The sequence below is a fragment of the Schistocerca nitens genome, chromosome 6 (assembly GCF_023898315.1).
Source record: "Schistocerca nitens isolate TAMUIC-IGC-003100 chromosome 6, iqSchNite1.1, whole genome shotgun sequence".
Classification (NCBI taxonomy): Eukaryota; Metazoa; Arthropoda; class Insecta; order Orthoptera; family Acrididae; genus Schistocerca; species Schistocerca nitens.
Genome location: NC_064619.1, coordinates 16,514,651 through 16,531,629, shown reverse-complemented (window position 1 = coordinate 16,531,629; position 16,979 = coordinate 16,514,651). Strand labels below are relative to the sequence as shown.

The window sequence follows — 16,979 nt, the reverse complement described above, 5'->3', positions numbered from 1 at the left end:
GAGTGATTCCAGTTGCTTTTGTATTCCTTGGACACTTATTTCGATGTCAGCCATTTTTTCGTTTGTGCGAGGATTTAGAGAAGAAACTACAGTGCGGTCTTCCTCTGCGAAACAACTTTGGAGAAAGGTGTTTAGTATTTCAGCTTTACGCGTGTCATCCTCTGTTTCAATGCCATCATCATCCCGGAGTGTCTGGATATGCTGTTTCGAGCCACTTACTGATTTAACGTAAGACCAGAACTCCCTAGGATTTTCTGTCAAGTCGGTACGTAGAATTTTACTTTCGAATTCACTGAACGCTTCACGCATAGCCCTCCTTACGCTAACTTTGACACTGTTTAGCTTCTGTTTGTGTGAGAGGTTTTGGCTGCGTTTGAACTTGCAGTAAAGCTCTCTTTGCTTACGCAGTAGTTTCCTAACTTTGTTGTTGAACCACGGTGGGTTTTTCCCGTCCCTCACAGTTTTACTCGGCACGTACCTGTCTATAATGCATTTTACGATTGCCTTGAACCATTTCCACAAACACTCAACATTGTCAGTTCTTCATCTCGCGACAACTAAGGCCCAGTTGAAACCTAGTGCGACCAGTGGTGAAACCGACCGATCCCTGTGTTGGCACTGAGGTCGACAGCGCAGCAGCCGGCCGCCCCCAGCGCGGCTGTCCCCTGGCGCCAGGACGGCGTATCGCTGGGATGTGCGGACACGCAGGATGCCGCGCAGCCGTATCTCCGCCCCCGTGCTGCGCCGGCGGGATGTAAACACGCGCGCGACACGCCGTATCTGCGCTGCCCACGTACTGGACGCGCTCCTTCCTTGTTGAGAGTAGCTCTGCGTCCGGGGTACGCTATTAAAGAGAAAACACTTCATTCCAACTAAGAGAAAACTTCCCGCCTGGAACACAAAACAGGAAAATATGCTGCATTTCTCGGAATCTTGACGCTTAATCGATCAGGAATTTAAGGGCTGTTCTTGGAAGATTCCATGCGTGATGATCATACGATTCCGTAGGTCACGATTTTTCTCATTTTTACCTGACAGTCTCGTCTATTCCCGTTTAGATGGTGATAAATTGTGGATGTTGTCGTTGTGGTCTTCAGTCCTGAGACTGGTTTGATGCAGCTCTCCATGCTACTCTATCCTGTGCAAGCTTCTTCATCTCCCAGTACCTACTGCAGCCTACATCCTTCTGAATCTGCTTAGTGTATTCATCTGTTGGTCTCCCTCTATGAATTTTACCCTCCACGCTGCCCTCCAATACTAAATTGGTGATCCCCTGATGCCCCAGAACATGTCCTACCAACCCATCCCTTCTTCTTGTCAAGTTGTGCCACAAAATCCTCTTCTCCCCAATTGTATTCTAAAAGTTTTTATTTCTTCTCCATGGATTTCAATACCTACTCCAAATTTTTCTTTTGTTTCCTTTACTGCTTGCTCAATATACAGATTGAATAACATCGGGGACAGGATACAACCCCGTCTCACTCCCTTCCCAACCACTGCTTCCCTTTCATGCCCCTGTACTCTTATAACTGCCATCTGGTTTCTGTACAAATTGTAAATAACCTTTCGCTCCCTGTATTTTACCCCTGCCACCTTCAGAATTTGTAAGAGAGTATTCCAGTCGACACTGTCAAAATCTTTCTCTAAGTCTACAAATGCTAAAAACGTAGGGTTGCCTTTCCTTAATCGATTTTCTAAGATAACTCGTAGGGTCAGCATTGCCTCACGTGTTCCAACATTTCTACGCAATCCAAACTGATCTTCCCCGTGGTCGGCTTCTACCATTCGTCTGTAAAGAATTCGTGTTAGTATTTTGCAGCCGTGGCTTATTAAGCTGATAGCTCCGTAATTTTCACATCTGTCAACGCCTGCTTTCTTCGGGATTGGAATTATTATATTCTTCTTGAAGTCTGAGGGTATTTCGCCTGTCTCATACATCTTGCTCACCAGATGGCAGAGTTTTGTCAGGGCTGGCTGTCCCAAGGCTATCAGTAGCTCTAATGGAAATCGGATATCTTGGGAAATTCTGGAACATTGAAAATATAAAGCACTGAGAGGCCTATCTTGTCAAAAGTACGCGGACACCCTTACGTCACGAGCAATTGACCACTAGATGTCGCAAGAGGCGGACCCGCCCGTTTAAAAAGAGGCGGGGAGTATTGTGTTGTCAGCAGAGATGCGGAACAGCGGAGTGGTTCGGCCAGGAGAGCTGAGTGTCTTCGTTCGTGGACTAGTCATTACATGTCACCTGAGTGACAGACCTATTAGGAACATTTCAACCCTTCCAAAGCTCCCAAAGTCGACTGTCGCTGATGTGACTGTGAAGTGGAAACGTCTAGGAACAACAGCGTATAAAGCAAGACCAAGCATACCTCATGTCTGATGGGCATTGCGGAGGATGGTTATAAAAAATAGCATGAAGTTAACTGAAGGAATGACTCGTCAAGTCGAAAGTGCTGCGAGCAGTCAAGCTAGCACAATAACAGTGCGTAGGGAGTTAAAAAGTATGTGGTAGAATTCCAGTTAGTTCTAAGAGATACTTGAGGTGGATTAAAAAGCAAACCACTGGACAGTCGAAGACTGGAAACTAGTGGTTTGGAGCGAGCAATACCCAGCAGCAATTCGACGGTAGTGTTTGAGTTTGGTGAATGCCTGAAAAACTTTAGTTGCCATCACGTGTAGTGCCAGCAGTGAAGCACGGAGGACGTGGTATTATGAAATGGGGCTGTCTGTCGTTATTTGGATATCGTAAGAAAATGCTAAATGCGGAAGGATATTAATACATTTTACAGCGTTGTGTACTGTGTACAGTAAAGGAAGACGATGATTGTCTGTGTCACCATGACATGCACCCTGTCAGCAGTGAGGTAATGGTTTTGTGTACAATAACATTCCTGAAATAGACTAGCAAGTTCAGAGCCCCGACACGAACTCAATGGAACACATGTGGGATGTGTCTGAACGTCGTCTCCGCTCCAGATAACAACGTCCAACATCGCTACCTTCTCTGACTCTCGCTGTTCAGGAAGAATGGGCCGCAATTCCTCCACAGACATTCAAACTCCCAATTGAAAGTGTTCGCAGCGGAGTTCAAACACCGAGCGAGGTGGCGCAGTGGTTAGCACACTGGACTCGCATTGGGGAGGAAGACGGTTCAAACGCGCGTCCGGCCATCCCGATTTAGGTTTGCCGTGATTTCCCTCAATCGCTTCAGGCAAATGCCGGGACGGTTCCTTTCAAAGGCCACGGTCGACTTCGTTCCCCATCCTTCCCTACTCCAATGAGACTGACGACCTAGCGGTTTGGTCCCCTCCTCGCAAATCAACCAACCAACTAAGACTTCAAACCGTCATAAATTCGAATCGTGGAAACACCCAAATTAACATCCGCCAATAGATGTCCGGATACTTTTGATCAGATATATAGCAGAAAGATTAGAGTTTTCGTTTGTGTACACAGAGATGAGCTAGGATCGACTCAGACCAGCTGGTGCGAGACTGAACGTTCCTACAGAACATTATCCAGCTTCAATGGCACCTTTAGACAGATTTGATTGTCGCTATTTAAGCTGTGGTTTTCTAAAAGTTGTCCAATACGGAGTTGAGATGCTTGAGAGTGATTCATATTGAGAAAGTGAACCTCCTGCACTACTTCTCTCGGAGGAAATATAAACCATAAAAAGGAGAAATTATCTCAGAGCATGTGAATTTGAGGTACGTATTCCGTCGAACACTCAAATCTTTTTAATGCTCGTACAATAGAACGATGCATAGTTTCACAGATTATACAGAAATCTACGACATAAAGAGACTAAAATAATGAGGTGCTTATATAAGTTTCGAGCAGAGCCCTGTGCGTTGTCAGTACCTTCACTTTAGGCTACCTGAAAATACTAATTTTACAGGGAGAGTACTGTTACTGAGTTCCTTTGACTAATGCGCTCCGACGGTAAGTGCAAATAACAGACTGCAGAACACCTGCGTTATTGTCACTAGATTTATGGCTCGCACAAAGATGAATGTCGCAAATTCCGTTTTTACTTTCCGGTGAACGAGGCTTTTCTCCCGGCGAACAGCTGCATGCATTATGGATGAACACGTGTGCAAGCCGGAGACACACAGGTAAACGAATCGGCAAGCATCTCGCTGTATTGCGGATTACAGGCTGTTACAGTATAAGAGATTTTCACAATTTAGTTTTTATTCTAGCACTGCCTGCAGCATCAGTACATGTCTGAGAACAAAATACGCTCTAAGACAAAAGAAAAAAGACACACCACAAAGAAATTATCCGAATAGGACGGAAATCAGTAGATGTGATGTACATGTACAGGTAAACAAATGACCAAAATTGCAGAAAAATTGAATGATTAATTCAAGAGAAAGAGCTTCACAAATTGAGAAAGGCAGTAACACGTTGGTCCACCTCTGGCCTTTACGCAAGCAGTTATTCGACTCGGCATTGATTGGTAGAGTTGTTGGAAGTCCCCCTGACGGATATCGTGCCAGATTATGTCCAACTGGCGCCTTAGATTGTCAAAATCTCGAGCTGGTTCGAGGGTCCTGCTCGAAAAGTTCTCACTTGGTGAGAGATCCGGCGACTTTGCTGGTGAAGGCAGGGTTCGGCAAGACCGAAGACAAGCAGTAGAAATTCTCGCCGTGTGAGGGTGGGCATTATCTTGCCAAATGTAATCCCAGGATGGCTTCCCATGAAGGGCAACGAAAAAGGGCGCAGAATATTGTCGACGAGCCACTGTGCTGTAAGAGTGTCGCAGATAACAACCAATGGCGTCCTGCTGTGAAACGAAATGGCAGGTTGCAAAATCCATTATTTTCATTCTCCACCCACTATGCATGACTGACGGTCAATGGCCAATATTTTTTATGTCTGAAGATGACAGTGTCCGAAATGACAACAATAGTGATGACTTTTACTAGTACGAAGTAAACTGCGTTCTGACAAGGGCACTTCGGTTTTGTTTTGCTTCTGTGACCCTGGTGAGCTTCTTAGCACATACTCATACACGTTCGCACTTGTATGTGAAAATCAGCGCTACTGACAAATATAAATACATTCTTAATATTTGCTGACAAATTTTCCAAAGCTGCTGATAGATGCTCTGCTGTGAGAACAGTGGCACGATGTGGAGTAACTGGATACCGAAGTGCTGGAAATGTAGCATCTCTAGGGCTATACCAGATGGATTTTGATAAAAATACTTTACTAAACGTTATGCCGACTACGATATGATTTGCACTGGAACAAATAACGAAAACTTGTTTTAAAAATGTGCGAAAAATAGAATCTCTAGCACCTCACGTTTACTATTGTTACAGTACTGCCCAATATAGTTACATTACTGTGCATAACTGATCGTTTAAATCATCCGTTCTAAATGAAGATCATCATGATCTAGGAGACTGATGTATAACTTCAACAGCTGCAACAAACACAATTATCAGACCCACGCGAGTGACAACGCAACGCTCACAAAGTGAGTTCTTCATATGACTTGCTATGTCGTTCTTAATATCGATGGCAATCGGTGAAACAGCAAGCCTATGATAATCAAAATATATCCACGGGTGTGCTGCCGGTCTATAGTGTCCAACGGGCACAATATTTCGGCGATCATATATGTCGCCATAGCGTACGGATCTCCGTGCCGGCACGTTCACAGGAGCTAAGTCCGTCAGTTCACCTGATGATGGCGACATGTATGATCGCCGAAATATTGTGCCCGTTGGACACTATAGACCGGCAGCACACCCGTGGATATTTTGATTATCAAATACGCCGGGAGAAACTCAAGAATCACAGCAAGCCTATGAATTATGAACGGCACAGCATCCATAAAGCATGAGAGGATACGATCAATGAATGTTTCACAGACGCCTCTTGGAGAAAACCGTCATTCTGTAATGTGCTTGGAGACTGCGTCTTTTTAAATGTTAAGTCACTCAATTTATATATAAGTTGGCCGGCAAAGTTCATATCAATGCTGTAAGAAAGCGTCGAATATCGTTGTTGGCGGGAAGACCCCTTGGGGTGGTTCAGCATCCCAATCGGAAACGGTTCTCTGCCTACGCACACAATAGGCCCTTTCCTCGTGGTGTGGATCTGTTGAGTGTACTATAGTGTAATAGATGTGTAATAGATGTGTGTATGTGGAGGGGGGGGGGGGGGAGAGCGAAACCCAGCACCGGCAGATGGTCTTCTCCTCTCGAAGAATACAAATAGGGCTGCAGAAGTCAACATCCCCATCTGAAAGAACGGACCACATCAAGTATCTCATACCCTCATTTCATGAAAAATTACAGTTGGTTTGGAATTTAATCTAAGACATTGGCAAAAAGTCTGGTGATTAGGATCTTCATGGCACAACTTCTCTTACCCTTGGTGGCCAAATATTGGCGATGAAAATTTGTTCCACCGTCAGGGTTTGAAGCGACTACCTCCGAGTTTACCACCTTCGTGCAGACGTCCATTAGCGACCTCGGTTTCCGACGTAGGTATCCAGTACTTTTATCATGAGAGAAAAAGAAAAATTACCAGCACCATTGCACTCTGAAAGAGCGGTTATTCGCAGAACCACTGTTGGAGTAATAAATATTCGTTTTGTTTTCATAACGTGATTTTTTTGCTTCCCTGCAGTTTCTCAGAAATCCAACAAGCGAAGTTTTCCTAACGTTGCATTATTTTCCTGTTTGAGAGTATTAGGCATGACAGAGATTCCACTCATGACGTGGTGCATCTGCGCGGAGCTGCTTTCTGACGCAAAAACTGGGTGCCAGAGAACATCAACAACGCAAATCTTCCTCCAACCTGAACCCGCTTTGCTTTCACAGGCGATGTCCAGCTGAACTACCCATACAAACCGCACGGTCCGACTGAAAGCTCGAGGTTTCCATTGACTGTTTTTCCAGACTTCTACAAAGCTTTACTCTAACAAGGGGAGCATCACACCTGTTAATCACAGATTTCGATGAGTCTTTGGTATACTGCTGAGAACCAAGTGCTGAGTACCTGGCTAGCATCTTTTCATGCGACAGCCCGTAAGTTCCGAGAAAATCGACGTTGAACTTTTATGTATACCTCCTATACCCGTAACTTTTATGTATATCTCGTATACCCGTAACTTTTATGTATACCTCCTATACCCTAACGTTAGTTATGTTTCGATCAAGCGATCGTAGCGCAGCGGCTTAAGTCCACGTTACCACGCTCGTTGTATCGGTTCAGAGCCTACTTGTGTACTTTTTTTCAATTTTCCACTGTATAGAATATCATTAAATAGTATATGTCATACAAAATTATTCAAAAGTAGTAATTTTCACCGTAGCAATTTCGTTTATAAATCAATCACTACAGCAAACTTTCTTCAAAGGTGTATTCAGTTTGTTACAGAGTAGATGACAGATTCGTCGTACTCGCTATCTCTTGCATAGCTTTCTGTACTAGAACAGGATTCAGCACGGTATCTGTCGTAGTAGCAACCGAAACACACATTCGTTGAACACCAAGCACATTTAATGAAAGGTACTACCTTGCAGACACGCGGAGTTTCTCAAAGCTATACCGAGGAGTAGAGTTCGTTTAAATTCAAAGAGATTGTTCTTTCTCTGATCAGGTTCGAAGAGAACCATGCGTATCTGAGCAATTCTGTGAAAGCAGGTGCGCTAATTGACGCAGAATTAAAGAATGTATTTTTGTTGAATCTTCCCTGGAAACGATTTCGCTATTACTCTTTAGCAACTTGGGAGTATTATGATTTTCTTTCGTGAAAATTTTAATCTGCCTGTAAAACTATATACCACAGGGATAGAAAAGTGGAATACATTTCGGTGGGACGACTTTTACGGCGCAGGTTCTTGCTTATCTTTCATCTACAAAGATTTATCTGTTCAGTATGGCCTCCCCATGAATCTATAATGAAAAAAAAAAAAACAATACACAGGTAGGACTAGAAATGGTGCCGCCATCGTAATAGACTACTACCTTAGCCCTTGGGCTACGCTCGCTTGCCCGAAACACGACTAAAAAAATGACTCTGAGTACAATCGGACTTAACTTCTGAGGTCATCAGTCACCTAGAACTTAGAACTACTTGAACCTAACTAACCTAAGGACATCACACACATCCATGCCCGAGTCAGGGTTCGAACCTGCGACGTAGCGGTCGCGCGGTTCCAGACTGTAGCGCCTAGAACCGCTCGTCCACCCTGGCCGGCCGAAACACGACTAACTTTACTGGTACATCACATACGTACGAAACTTCAACATCGATTTTGTAGGAAACTAGGAGCCGTCGCATGAAACGCCGCTAGCCAGTTACTCATGACACGTCCCTTTACAACATACCTAAGACTCATCGAAACCAATGATCAGCATGTCCCATGGTCTCCTTGGAAGCCTAGAGCCGGGCGGAGTGGCCGAGCGGTTCTAGGCGCTTCAGTCCGGAAACGCGCGACCGCTACGGTTGCAGGTTCGAATCCTGCCTCGGGCATGGATGTGTGTGATGTCGTTAGGTTAGTTAGGTTTAAGGGGCTCCGGAACGCCCTATACTTGCAATGTTAAAATAACGCTTACAAATTACATCTTTCCTCACAAAGTATTTTACAGATTATTTATTGGAATATGGGCTACAACTTAACACAGGGATTTTACAAAATTTTAGTTCAGTTATTAAAGATGATTTTTTTTCAATTGTAATGAAAATTCACAACATTTTTTGCAATTTTTTATTTATATATTCAAAAATATACAGTTTTTTGGAAAAAGGCTGTGTTAAATTATGCAGAAGGTACTGTGTAACATTTACTGAAAGTTTGAAACAAATATGTTTGGAAGATCCTTAGAAAACATGTAATTAGTATGAGAAAATAAAAGTTTTGGGAATCGAGCGACAAAGATTGGATTAACTTTTTAGTGCATTCCAGGTCCATAGGATGGATTATCTTCATCCTCTGCAAACTCCTCCTCCAGCTTCCTCTTGTTCCTCCTCCTGTTTACTCTTGCTTGTATTTCTAGACTCTTTACAGCCCTGTCTGCAGCCCGAAGGCGTTCCTTGCCTAAAGCAAGCATCGCTCGTACCATGTTAGAACCTATCTTCATTCCCATATTTCTAAATACCTTTGGCTTTCCAACATTTCTCCTTTTCTTAAAAACCTTCAGAGGATTTCTAATAACTTTACTTTTACTCATTATTATACTTCAACAAAACAGAGAATCAGGAAACAGAATTAATTACGAATATTTTCGAGATAACGACAGAGTAAATAAACATGAAACAATCGACAATCACACCAGCGATATATATTGAACCATGACAGGTTAGCCACAACACATACTTTATCTCACATCAGTAAAATGTCCCTGATGAACACGGAAGTTAATAATAACACCATTTGACAGCAGTTTAACAGCGCCACAGTGGGTCACGCCCATGTAGAACACATTTCAAACAAATTTAAAAATAGTTTTAGTCTTCGGAATTGAATAAATTATATATCTATTAAAAGGTAATAGTCTGCAGATTCAGAAAACGCAAAAAAGTAAAAATTGAACTTTTCATGATTTTGAGCCTTTCCGGAGCCCCTTAAGTAGTTCTAAGTTCTAGGGGACTGATGACCTCGGCAGCTAAGTCCCATAGTACTCAGAGCCATTTGGAAGCCTAGAGTTGTATCTCGAAGCGTGCCTGAATAAGCTAGTAAGAGCATTGCTCGTGGAAGTTAAAAATCTATATTTAAATGCTGGTCCAGCATTAATCTGTAAATTATTTCGCAAATATGGATTGTCCTTGTTGTTCACGCATGGGCTATGGACTTGAAGTACTGTGTTTGTGTTGAAAAGTGTCGCTCTATACCTGCTTCTGACTGGCCGCGGCTCCTCCTCTCTGTTGCAGACCACGATCAAAGTGTACGCGCGCTGCCTGCGGCCGGACATCGAGTACAAGACGCTGAGCATCACGTTCCAGACGACGTGCCGCGAGGTGGTGACCGCGCTGCTCAACAAGTACCGCATGCGCCACCGGGACCCCAACCTCTTCTACCTCACCATGGAGGTGACGGTCCGCAAGGCCGGTAAGGGCAGCCACGGCGCCCCCGCCAGGGGTACGAGCTCTCACCAGAACACAGCGTGCGGTCACACCTCGCTGAACAAGCATGGTTATAAGCGTGAAAAGTACAGGGTGTTTCAAAAATGACCGGTATATTTGAAACGGCAATAAAACCTAAACGAGCAGCGATAGAAATACACCGTTTGTTGCAATATGCTTGGGACAACAGTACATTTTCAGGCGGACAAACTTTCGAAATTACAGTAGTTAAAATTTTCAACAACAGATGGCGCTGCAAGTGATGTGAAAGATATAGAAGACAACGCAGTCTGTGGGTGCGCCATTCTGTACGTCGTCTTTCTGCTGTAAGCGTGTGCTGTTCACAACGTGCAAGTGTGCTGTAGACAACATGGTTCATTCCTTAGAACAGAGGATTTTTCTGGTGTTGGAATTCCACCGCCTAGAACACAGTGTTGTTGCAACAAGACGAAGTTTTCAACGGAGGTTTAATGTAACCAAAGGACCGAAAAGTGATACAATAAAGGATCTGTTTGAAAAATTTCAACGGACTGGGAACGTGACGGATGAACGTGCTGGAAAGGTAGGGCGACCGCGTACGGCAACCACAGAGGGCAACGCGCAGCTAGTGCAGCAGGTGATCCAACAGCGGCCTCGGGTTTCCGTTCGCCGTGTTGCAGCTGCGGTCCAAATGACGCCAACGTCCACGTATCGTTTCATGCGCCAGAGTTTACACCTCTATCCATACAAAATTCAAACGCGGCAACCCCTCAGCGCCGCTACCATTGCCGCACGAGAGACATTCGCTAACGATATAGTGCACAGGATTGATGACGGCGATATGCATGTGGGCAGCATTTGGTTTACTGACGAAGCTTATTTTTACCTGGACGGCTTCGTCAATAAACAGAACTGGCGCATATGGGGAACCGAAAAGCCCCATGTTGCAGTCCCATCGTCCCTGCATCCTCAAAAAGTACTGGTCTGGGCCGCCATTTCTTCCAAAGGAATCATTGGCCCATTTTTCAGATCCGAAACGATTACTGCATCACGCTATCTGGACATTCTTCGTGAATTTCTGGCGGTACAAACTGCCTTAGACGACACTACGAACACCTCGTGGTTTATGCAAGATGGTGCCCGGCCACATCGCACGGCCGACGTCTTTAATTTCCTGAATGAATATTTCGATGATCGTGTGATTGCTTTGGGCTATCCGAAACATACAGGAGGCGGCGTGGATTGGCCTCCCTATTCGCCAGACATGAACCCCTGTGACTTCTTTCTGTGGGGACACTTGAAAGACCAGGTGTACCGCCAGAATCCAGAAACAATTGAACAGCTGAAGCAGTACATCTCATCTGCATGTGAAGCCATTCCGCCAGACACGTTGTCAAAGGTTTCGGGTAATTTCATCCAGAGACTACGCCATATTATTGCTACGCATGGTGGATATGTGGAAAATATCGTACTATAGAGTTTCCCAGACCGCAGCGCCATCTGTTGTTGAAAATTGTAACTACTGTAATTTCGAAAGTTTGTCTGCCTGAAAATGTACTGTTGTCCCAAGCATATTGCAACAAACGGTGTATTTCTATCGCTGCTCGTTTAGTTTTTATTGCCGTTTCAAATATACCGGTCATTTTTGAAACACCCTGTATTTAAACCGACAAACTCTGGGAGGTTGTAGGGGACATAAAAACAAAATATTTTTCCCTAATGTCATTTTTTCCTATGATGAGTATTTAAACCGGTAGAGGAAGATTTCTCTGGCGGCAAATTAATTAAACCAACAAACACTTTTCCATTTTTTGTGACCAAGATACAGCACATTAATACAACCCAATTTCAATTACAGTAGATTTTCAAAAATGCCTCCGTTGACACGTAAACAAAGGTTACACCGTCGGATCATGTTCTGTCTGACACGGGCAAAAACCCCAGGAGTATCCCGAATTGTTCCTGCTGGTGCTACTATCCGGGCAACCAGATCCTCTTCTGATGGAACAGGAGTTGCGTAAACAAGGTTGTGCATCTCTCCCCACACAAAAAAGTCCAGAGGGGACATATCTGGGGATCGAGCAGTCCGTGGTACGGGACCACCTCTGCCAATCCGCGTTTCTCGGAACCGTCGGTCCAGGAATCGACGCAAACGACGACTGAAATGTGCCGTAACCCCGTCATGTTAGAACCACATGCATTGTCTTGTAGGGAGCGGGACGTCTTCCATTAATTCTGGCAATGCTCTGGAGAGAAAATTGTAATAGTGCCTGCCATTTAATGGCCTAGTTAGCAGATACGGCCCAATTAAACAGTCCCCAATAACACCGACTCACACATTAACGAAGAACTGCACTTGATGAGCGCTAGTAACTGTGGCATGTGGGTTCTCCTCACTCCGAACATGCGAATTGTGCATATTGAAGACTCCATCACGTTGAACGTTGCTTCATCGTTAAACAACACAGAAGATGGAAATGTAGGACGCATTTCACACTGTTCCAGGTACCACTGCGAAAACTGTGCTCTGGGTGGATAATCAACTGGTTCCTGGTTGTGGACACGCTGTAAGTGAAATGGACGTAACAAGTGCTCTCGAAGGACTGTTCTTACATTCGTCTGATTCGTACCCATGTTACGTGCAGTTGCACGAGCGCTGATTGAAGGATCCCGCTCCACATGCTGCAAGACAGCTTCCTCGAATTGCAGCGTTCTTACCGTGCGACAGCGTCCCTGTCCAGGTAATTTGCTAAATGACCCGGTCTCACGCAGACGTTGGTACACAGCAGCAAAGGTCGTATGACGCGAGATACGGCTATTAGGATATTGTTGATGATAAACCCGCTGTGCAGCTCGACCGTTGTGGTGCGCTACGTAGTACGCACCAACCATATCAGTGTACTCAAAAAATTGTTCAAATGGCTCTGAGCACTATGGGACTTAACATCTGTGGTCATCAGTCCCCTAGAACTTAGAACTACTTAAACCTAACTAACCTAAGGACATCACACACATCCATGCCCGAGGCAGGATTCGAACCTGCGACCGTAGCAGTCGCGCGGTTCCGGACTGAGCGCCTAGAGCCGCTAGACCACCGCGGCCGGCTCAGTGTACTCACTCCAGGTGTATCGCTCCATTAGTAAACAGAGACAACGCACTACTACACTGGTGGACAGCAGTTGCCTACAACTGAAGAGCGTAATACGCCCTCTAACTACTGAAGATCGTAATACGGCCTCTAATAACTGAAGAGCGTAATACGGCCTCCACCTGCTTAAATAATCCTCCTAGGAAAAAGTGACTTTAGCGAAAAATATTTGTTTTGATCTCCCCTATAACCTCCCAGAGTTTGTCGGTTTAAATACTTTTCACCCTGGAGACGTAGATGCAGTCACTCACAACAAAACGTCTCCATCAGGGCCTTGTCCAGGTGGCCTATGCTTGTGCAAATAATACCACGCAGCTCTGTTTTCATCTATACTCGTACGTCTGTTTCCAAAAACATTTTCCCTCCCGTCTTTGCAGGAGAAATGTTTTTCTGCATTCCAGTGCATCTCTTTTAGAGGCTGCCGAGATAGTAGAACTTTTGCTTGCCCAGTTCTTGACTCCTCCTCAAGCATCACTTAGTATTGACTACAGGAATCTGTAACTTATGAGGAGATATTCGATCGTTGTACCCTATTCTTTTTAACTCTCTACACACAGTCATTGTTCTAGTTGGCCTGCTGGTTGCGCTTTGGTACTCGCGACTGATTGTTTCCGCTGATTTCGTGCGATTTTTTATAACCACTCTCAGCAATGCTCGACGGTCCCTGTTGTAACATAATGCAAATGATCGAGAAATCCGCCAGAGAGAATTTTTAAAATGGATCGTGAGGGTGGGTCCGAAGTCACGGGCTTTCCAGGCGGGACGCGTGCGTTGACAAGGACCGACCAGCAGCGGACAATAGTAGGATTTTTTCCCCCCCTAGAAGGTATCAAGCGGCAGACTTCCATCCTGCTGTACAATACGTCTCTGGTACGAAAGATGGCCATATTGAAATACTTCATAATTTTAAATGATTCGATGTTTCATAGTGCGAAAAATCCAAACATATTAGCTTCCTTGCGGGCATCGAAACGCATTTATAAAGACTTTCATGTTATAAATATCACAAAAACTGTAGATGTTCTTAAATACAGTTAACAATATACTGACAACAGTCATGGAAAATTAATAACTGCTGAACGCTCCAAGCGACATTTACAAACGAATGGTAACGTGCTTGCCTCCCATGCAGTAGGCACGGGTTCGATTCCCGACCGGTTTGGAGATTTTCTCCACTCGTGGACTGGGTGTTGTGTTGTCCTCATCATCATTTTATCCTCATCACCGGCACTCAAGTCGCCCAATGTGGCGTCGACTGAAATAAGACTTGCACTCGTCGGCCGAGCTTCCCGGATGGGACCTCCCGGCCAACAATGCCACACTCTCGTTTCATTTTTATCATGATTGTTCCTTCCTTAGGTACACTCAATTTCTTGCTCTATGAGCTTGTGATCCATCTCTTGCGATGATGTAAAACCCTAAGCTTTCTTCCTTCCTTCGTGCATCCTTGTGTAGTAAATTGAGTTCGTAAATTTCGAAACAGGCTGTTGTTTGGCCATTCGGATGTAAACTTTTCTTTTTTTAGCGTGGAAATGTGGTGGATTTTAGACATATTTGGCAACAATGACGTTGTTCACGGCAAGCTGATTCGATTCACGTTATGTGGCTACGCTGGTGGCTCAATGAGTGGCAGGGGTGTCTCGAGACAGCCAGCCTCTGCAATCGTGGGACGCACCATCAGAGCAGGGGAATATACAGTAATGGAAATAAGTATTCATACACTAGAGCGTGGAAAACTAAACTGCCTTTATTGACAATACGAAACCAAAAACACTAACTGGATATGCACTATACACATTGGCCACTCGCCAATGCAGCTATGCTGGTATATAGAACGAGAATGAACAAGCCTGTACAAAACAATACAAAAACGTCTGCCAAGTTCTCTACTGCGCTGGGAATGAAGTATTCATACACCAACAGAAAATGACACTTCTAACAAAGACAGAACGTGTTTAATACTTCATATGCATACCCTTCCGATGTATTACTTCTCGCAACCTGCGTGGCACGGAATGGACCAATTTTCTTGTAGTTTCCGACGTGATACCGACCCTCTTTCAAAGAGGCCTTACTACGGATGTCGTGTTTTCTCACTCGTGTTTCCAGCTCACTCCACAAGTGTTCGATGGGATTCAGGTCCGGACTCTGAGCTGGTGTTTTAAGAGTGTGTGGAGTGTTGTAGAGCAACCACAGCCGGAGAATTTGCGCCATATGTTTGGGATCATTGTCCTGTTGGAAGTAATAATTTCTAGGAAGACCAAAGGTGTCAACACTGTGTTGTAACCTTTGTTTGAGAATGTTCATATACACAAATCTGTCCAGGGTACCTTCCACAAACACTAATTTTCCGACACCGGAGGCTGACATACAGCCCCATACCATCACTCCACCACCTCCGTGCTTCACCGTGGGTTGAATGTTGTTTTGGTCGAGGTCTGTATTCGGTCTTCTCCAGACCAATATCGCACCATCATTGTGCACGATATTAAATTTGCTTTCATCACTAAACAATACAGTGTCCCAGAAGTCTACTGTATTGGATACATGCTGTTTCGCGAATTCCATCCGCCACTTGCTGTTCTTTTTGCTGATGTAGGGCTTTCGTCTCGGGGCCCTGGCTCTGTAGCCCGAACGATTGAGAATGGTACGAACTGCCCTTGGAGTGATGTCCTTTCAAAAGTGGTCATGTACATATGCGGATAGTGCCGACGCTGTCGTTTTCGGGTTTTTCTTGACGATTCTTAGTAGCATTCTGGTCTCTCTTGTTGCAAGCCTTTGTGGGCGACCGTGTCGTTCACAGTTCATTACTACATGTCTGTCCTTACATCGGTTAATGATAGAGTGCACAGTCGCTCGGCTTTGTCCTATGATGTTCGCAATTTCGGCATACGACTTGTGTTAAAGATATTGGACCGGCCGCGGTGGCCGAGCTGTTCAGTCCGGAACCGCGTGACTGCTACGCTCGGAGGTACGAATCCTGCCTCGGGCATGGATGTGTGTGATGTCCTTAGGTGAGTTAGGTTTAAGTAGTTCTAAGTTCTAGGGGAATGATGACCTCAGATGTTAAGTCTCATAGTGCTCACAGCCATTTTTTGAAGATATTGGGTGACAACGATGTTTCGTTCCTCGATGGTCGTGTCCTTCCCCTTGCGGCCCATTCTGCTGTTCCACGGTACCCACGTCCGACGTGCAGTTGCTTCACGGCCGCCACACGACTACACTCCGGGGCTGCGTCAGCTGTTTGTTTGGTTGAAAGTAGTCCGCTGTACGAATACAATTTTGCCCTGTCGTAGACCGTGCTGAGTGTAACATATTTTATTTTCCCAGAATAGATTCATGGCATACGGAAAGCTTCATTACCAAGAACATGGTTATCTGACGCTACATCATCGCACTTATTCGTATCGGCGCTGTGGGTGATTTACTACCCGACACACCATCGTAGTTTGTCACCACCTACTGTATGAATACTTATTCTCATGACTAGTTTTCCGCTGCAGAATTCGCCGACTGCGGCACGTTGGACTACCGAGGAGACAGTCGTACCGCAGCCAGACTCTTCTCCTTGTCAGCAGAGTGAGCTGGGCCAAGCGAGGCCAAGCCGGCGCGGCGGGGTGAACAGCGGCGTTTGTGCTTCCGGCCGCGGGCGGCGGCTACACAGGGCCTCTTTGAGGGCGCGAGTGCCGACTCACGTTCCCTAAATCGGGCCTGTAAGATGAGTAATATCGCCGACCGACCAGCTGCCTCCTGCAG

The 16,979-nt window shown here is 45.1% G+C and overlaps 1 protein-coding gene across 2 annotated transcripts in view; it reads left to right on the top strand.

The window, feature by feature from the left end:
• LOC126263044 (uncharacterized) overlaps nucleotides 1-16,979 on the top strand; it is a 483,472-nt gene that overhangs the window by 439,663 nt on the left and 26,830 nt on the right. For both annotated transcript variants that reach the window (XM_049960018.1, XM_049960017.1), the window contains exon 4: nucleotides 9,905-10,082. In XM_049960018.1, the coding sequence (XP_049815975.1) occupies nucleotides 9,905-10,082 (178 nt within the window). The remainder of the gene's footprint in view (nucleotides 1-9,904; nucleotides 10,083-16,979) is intronic.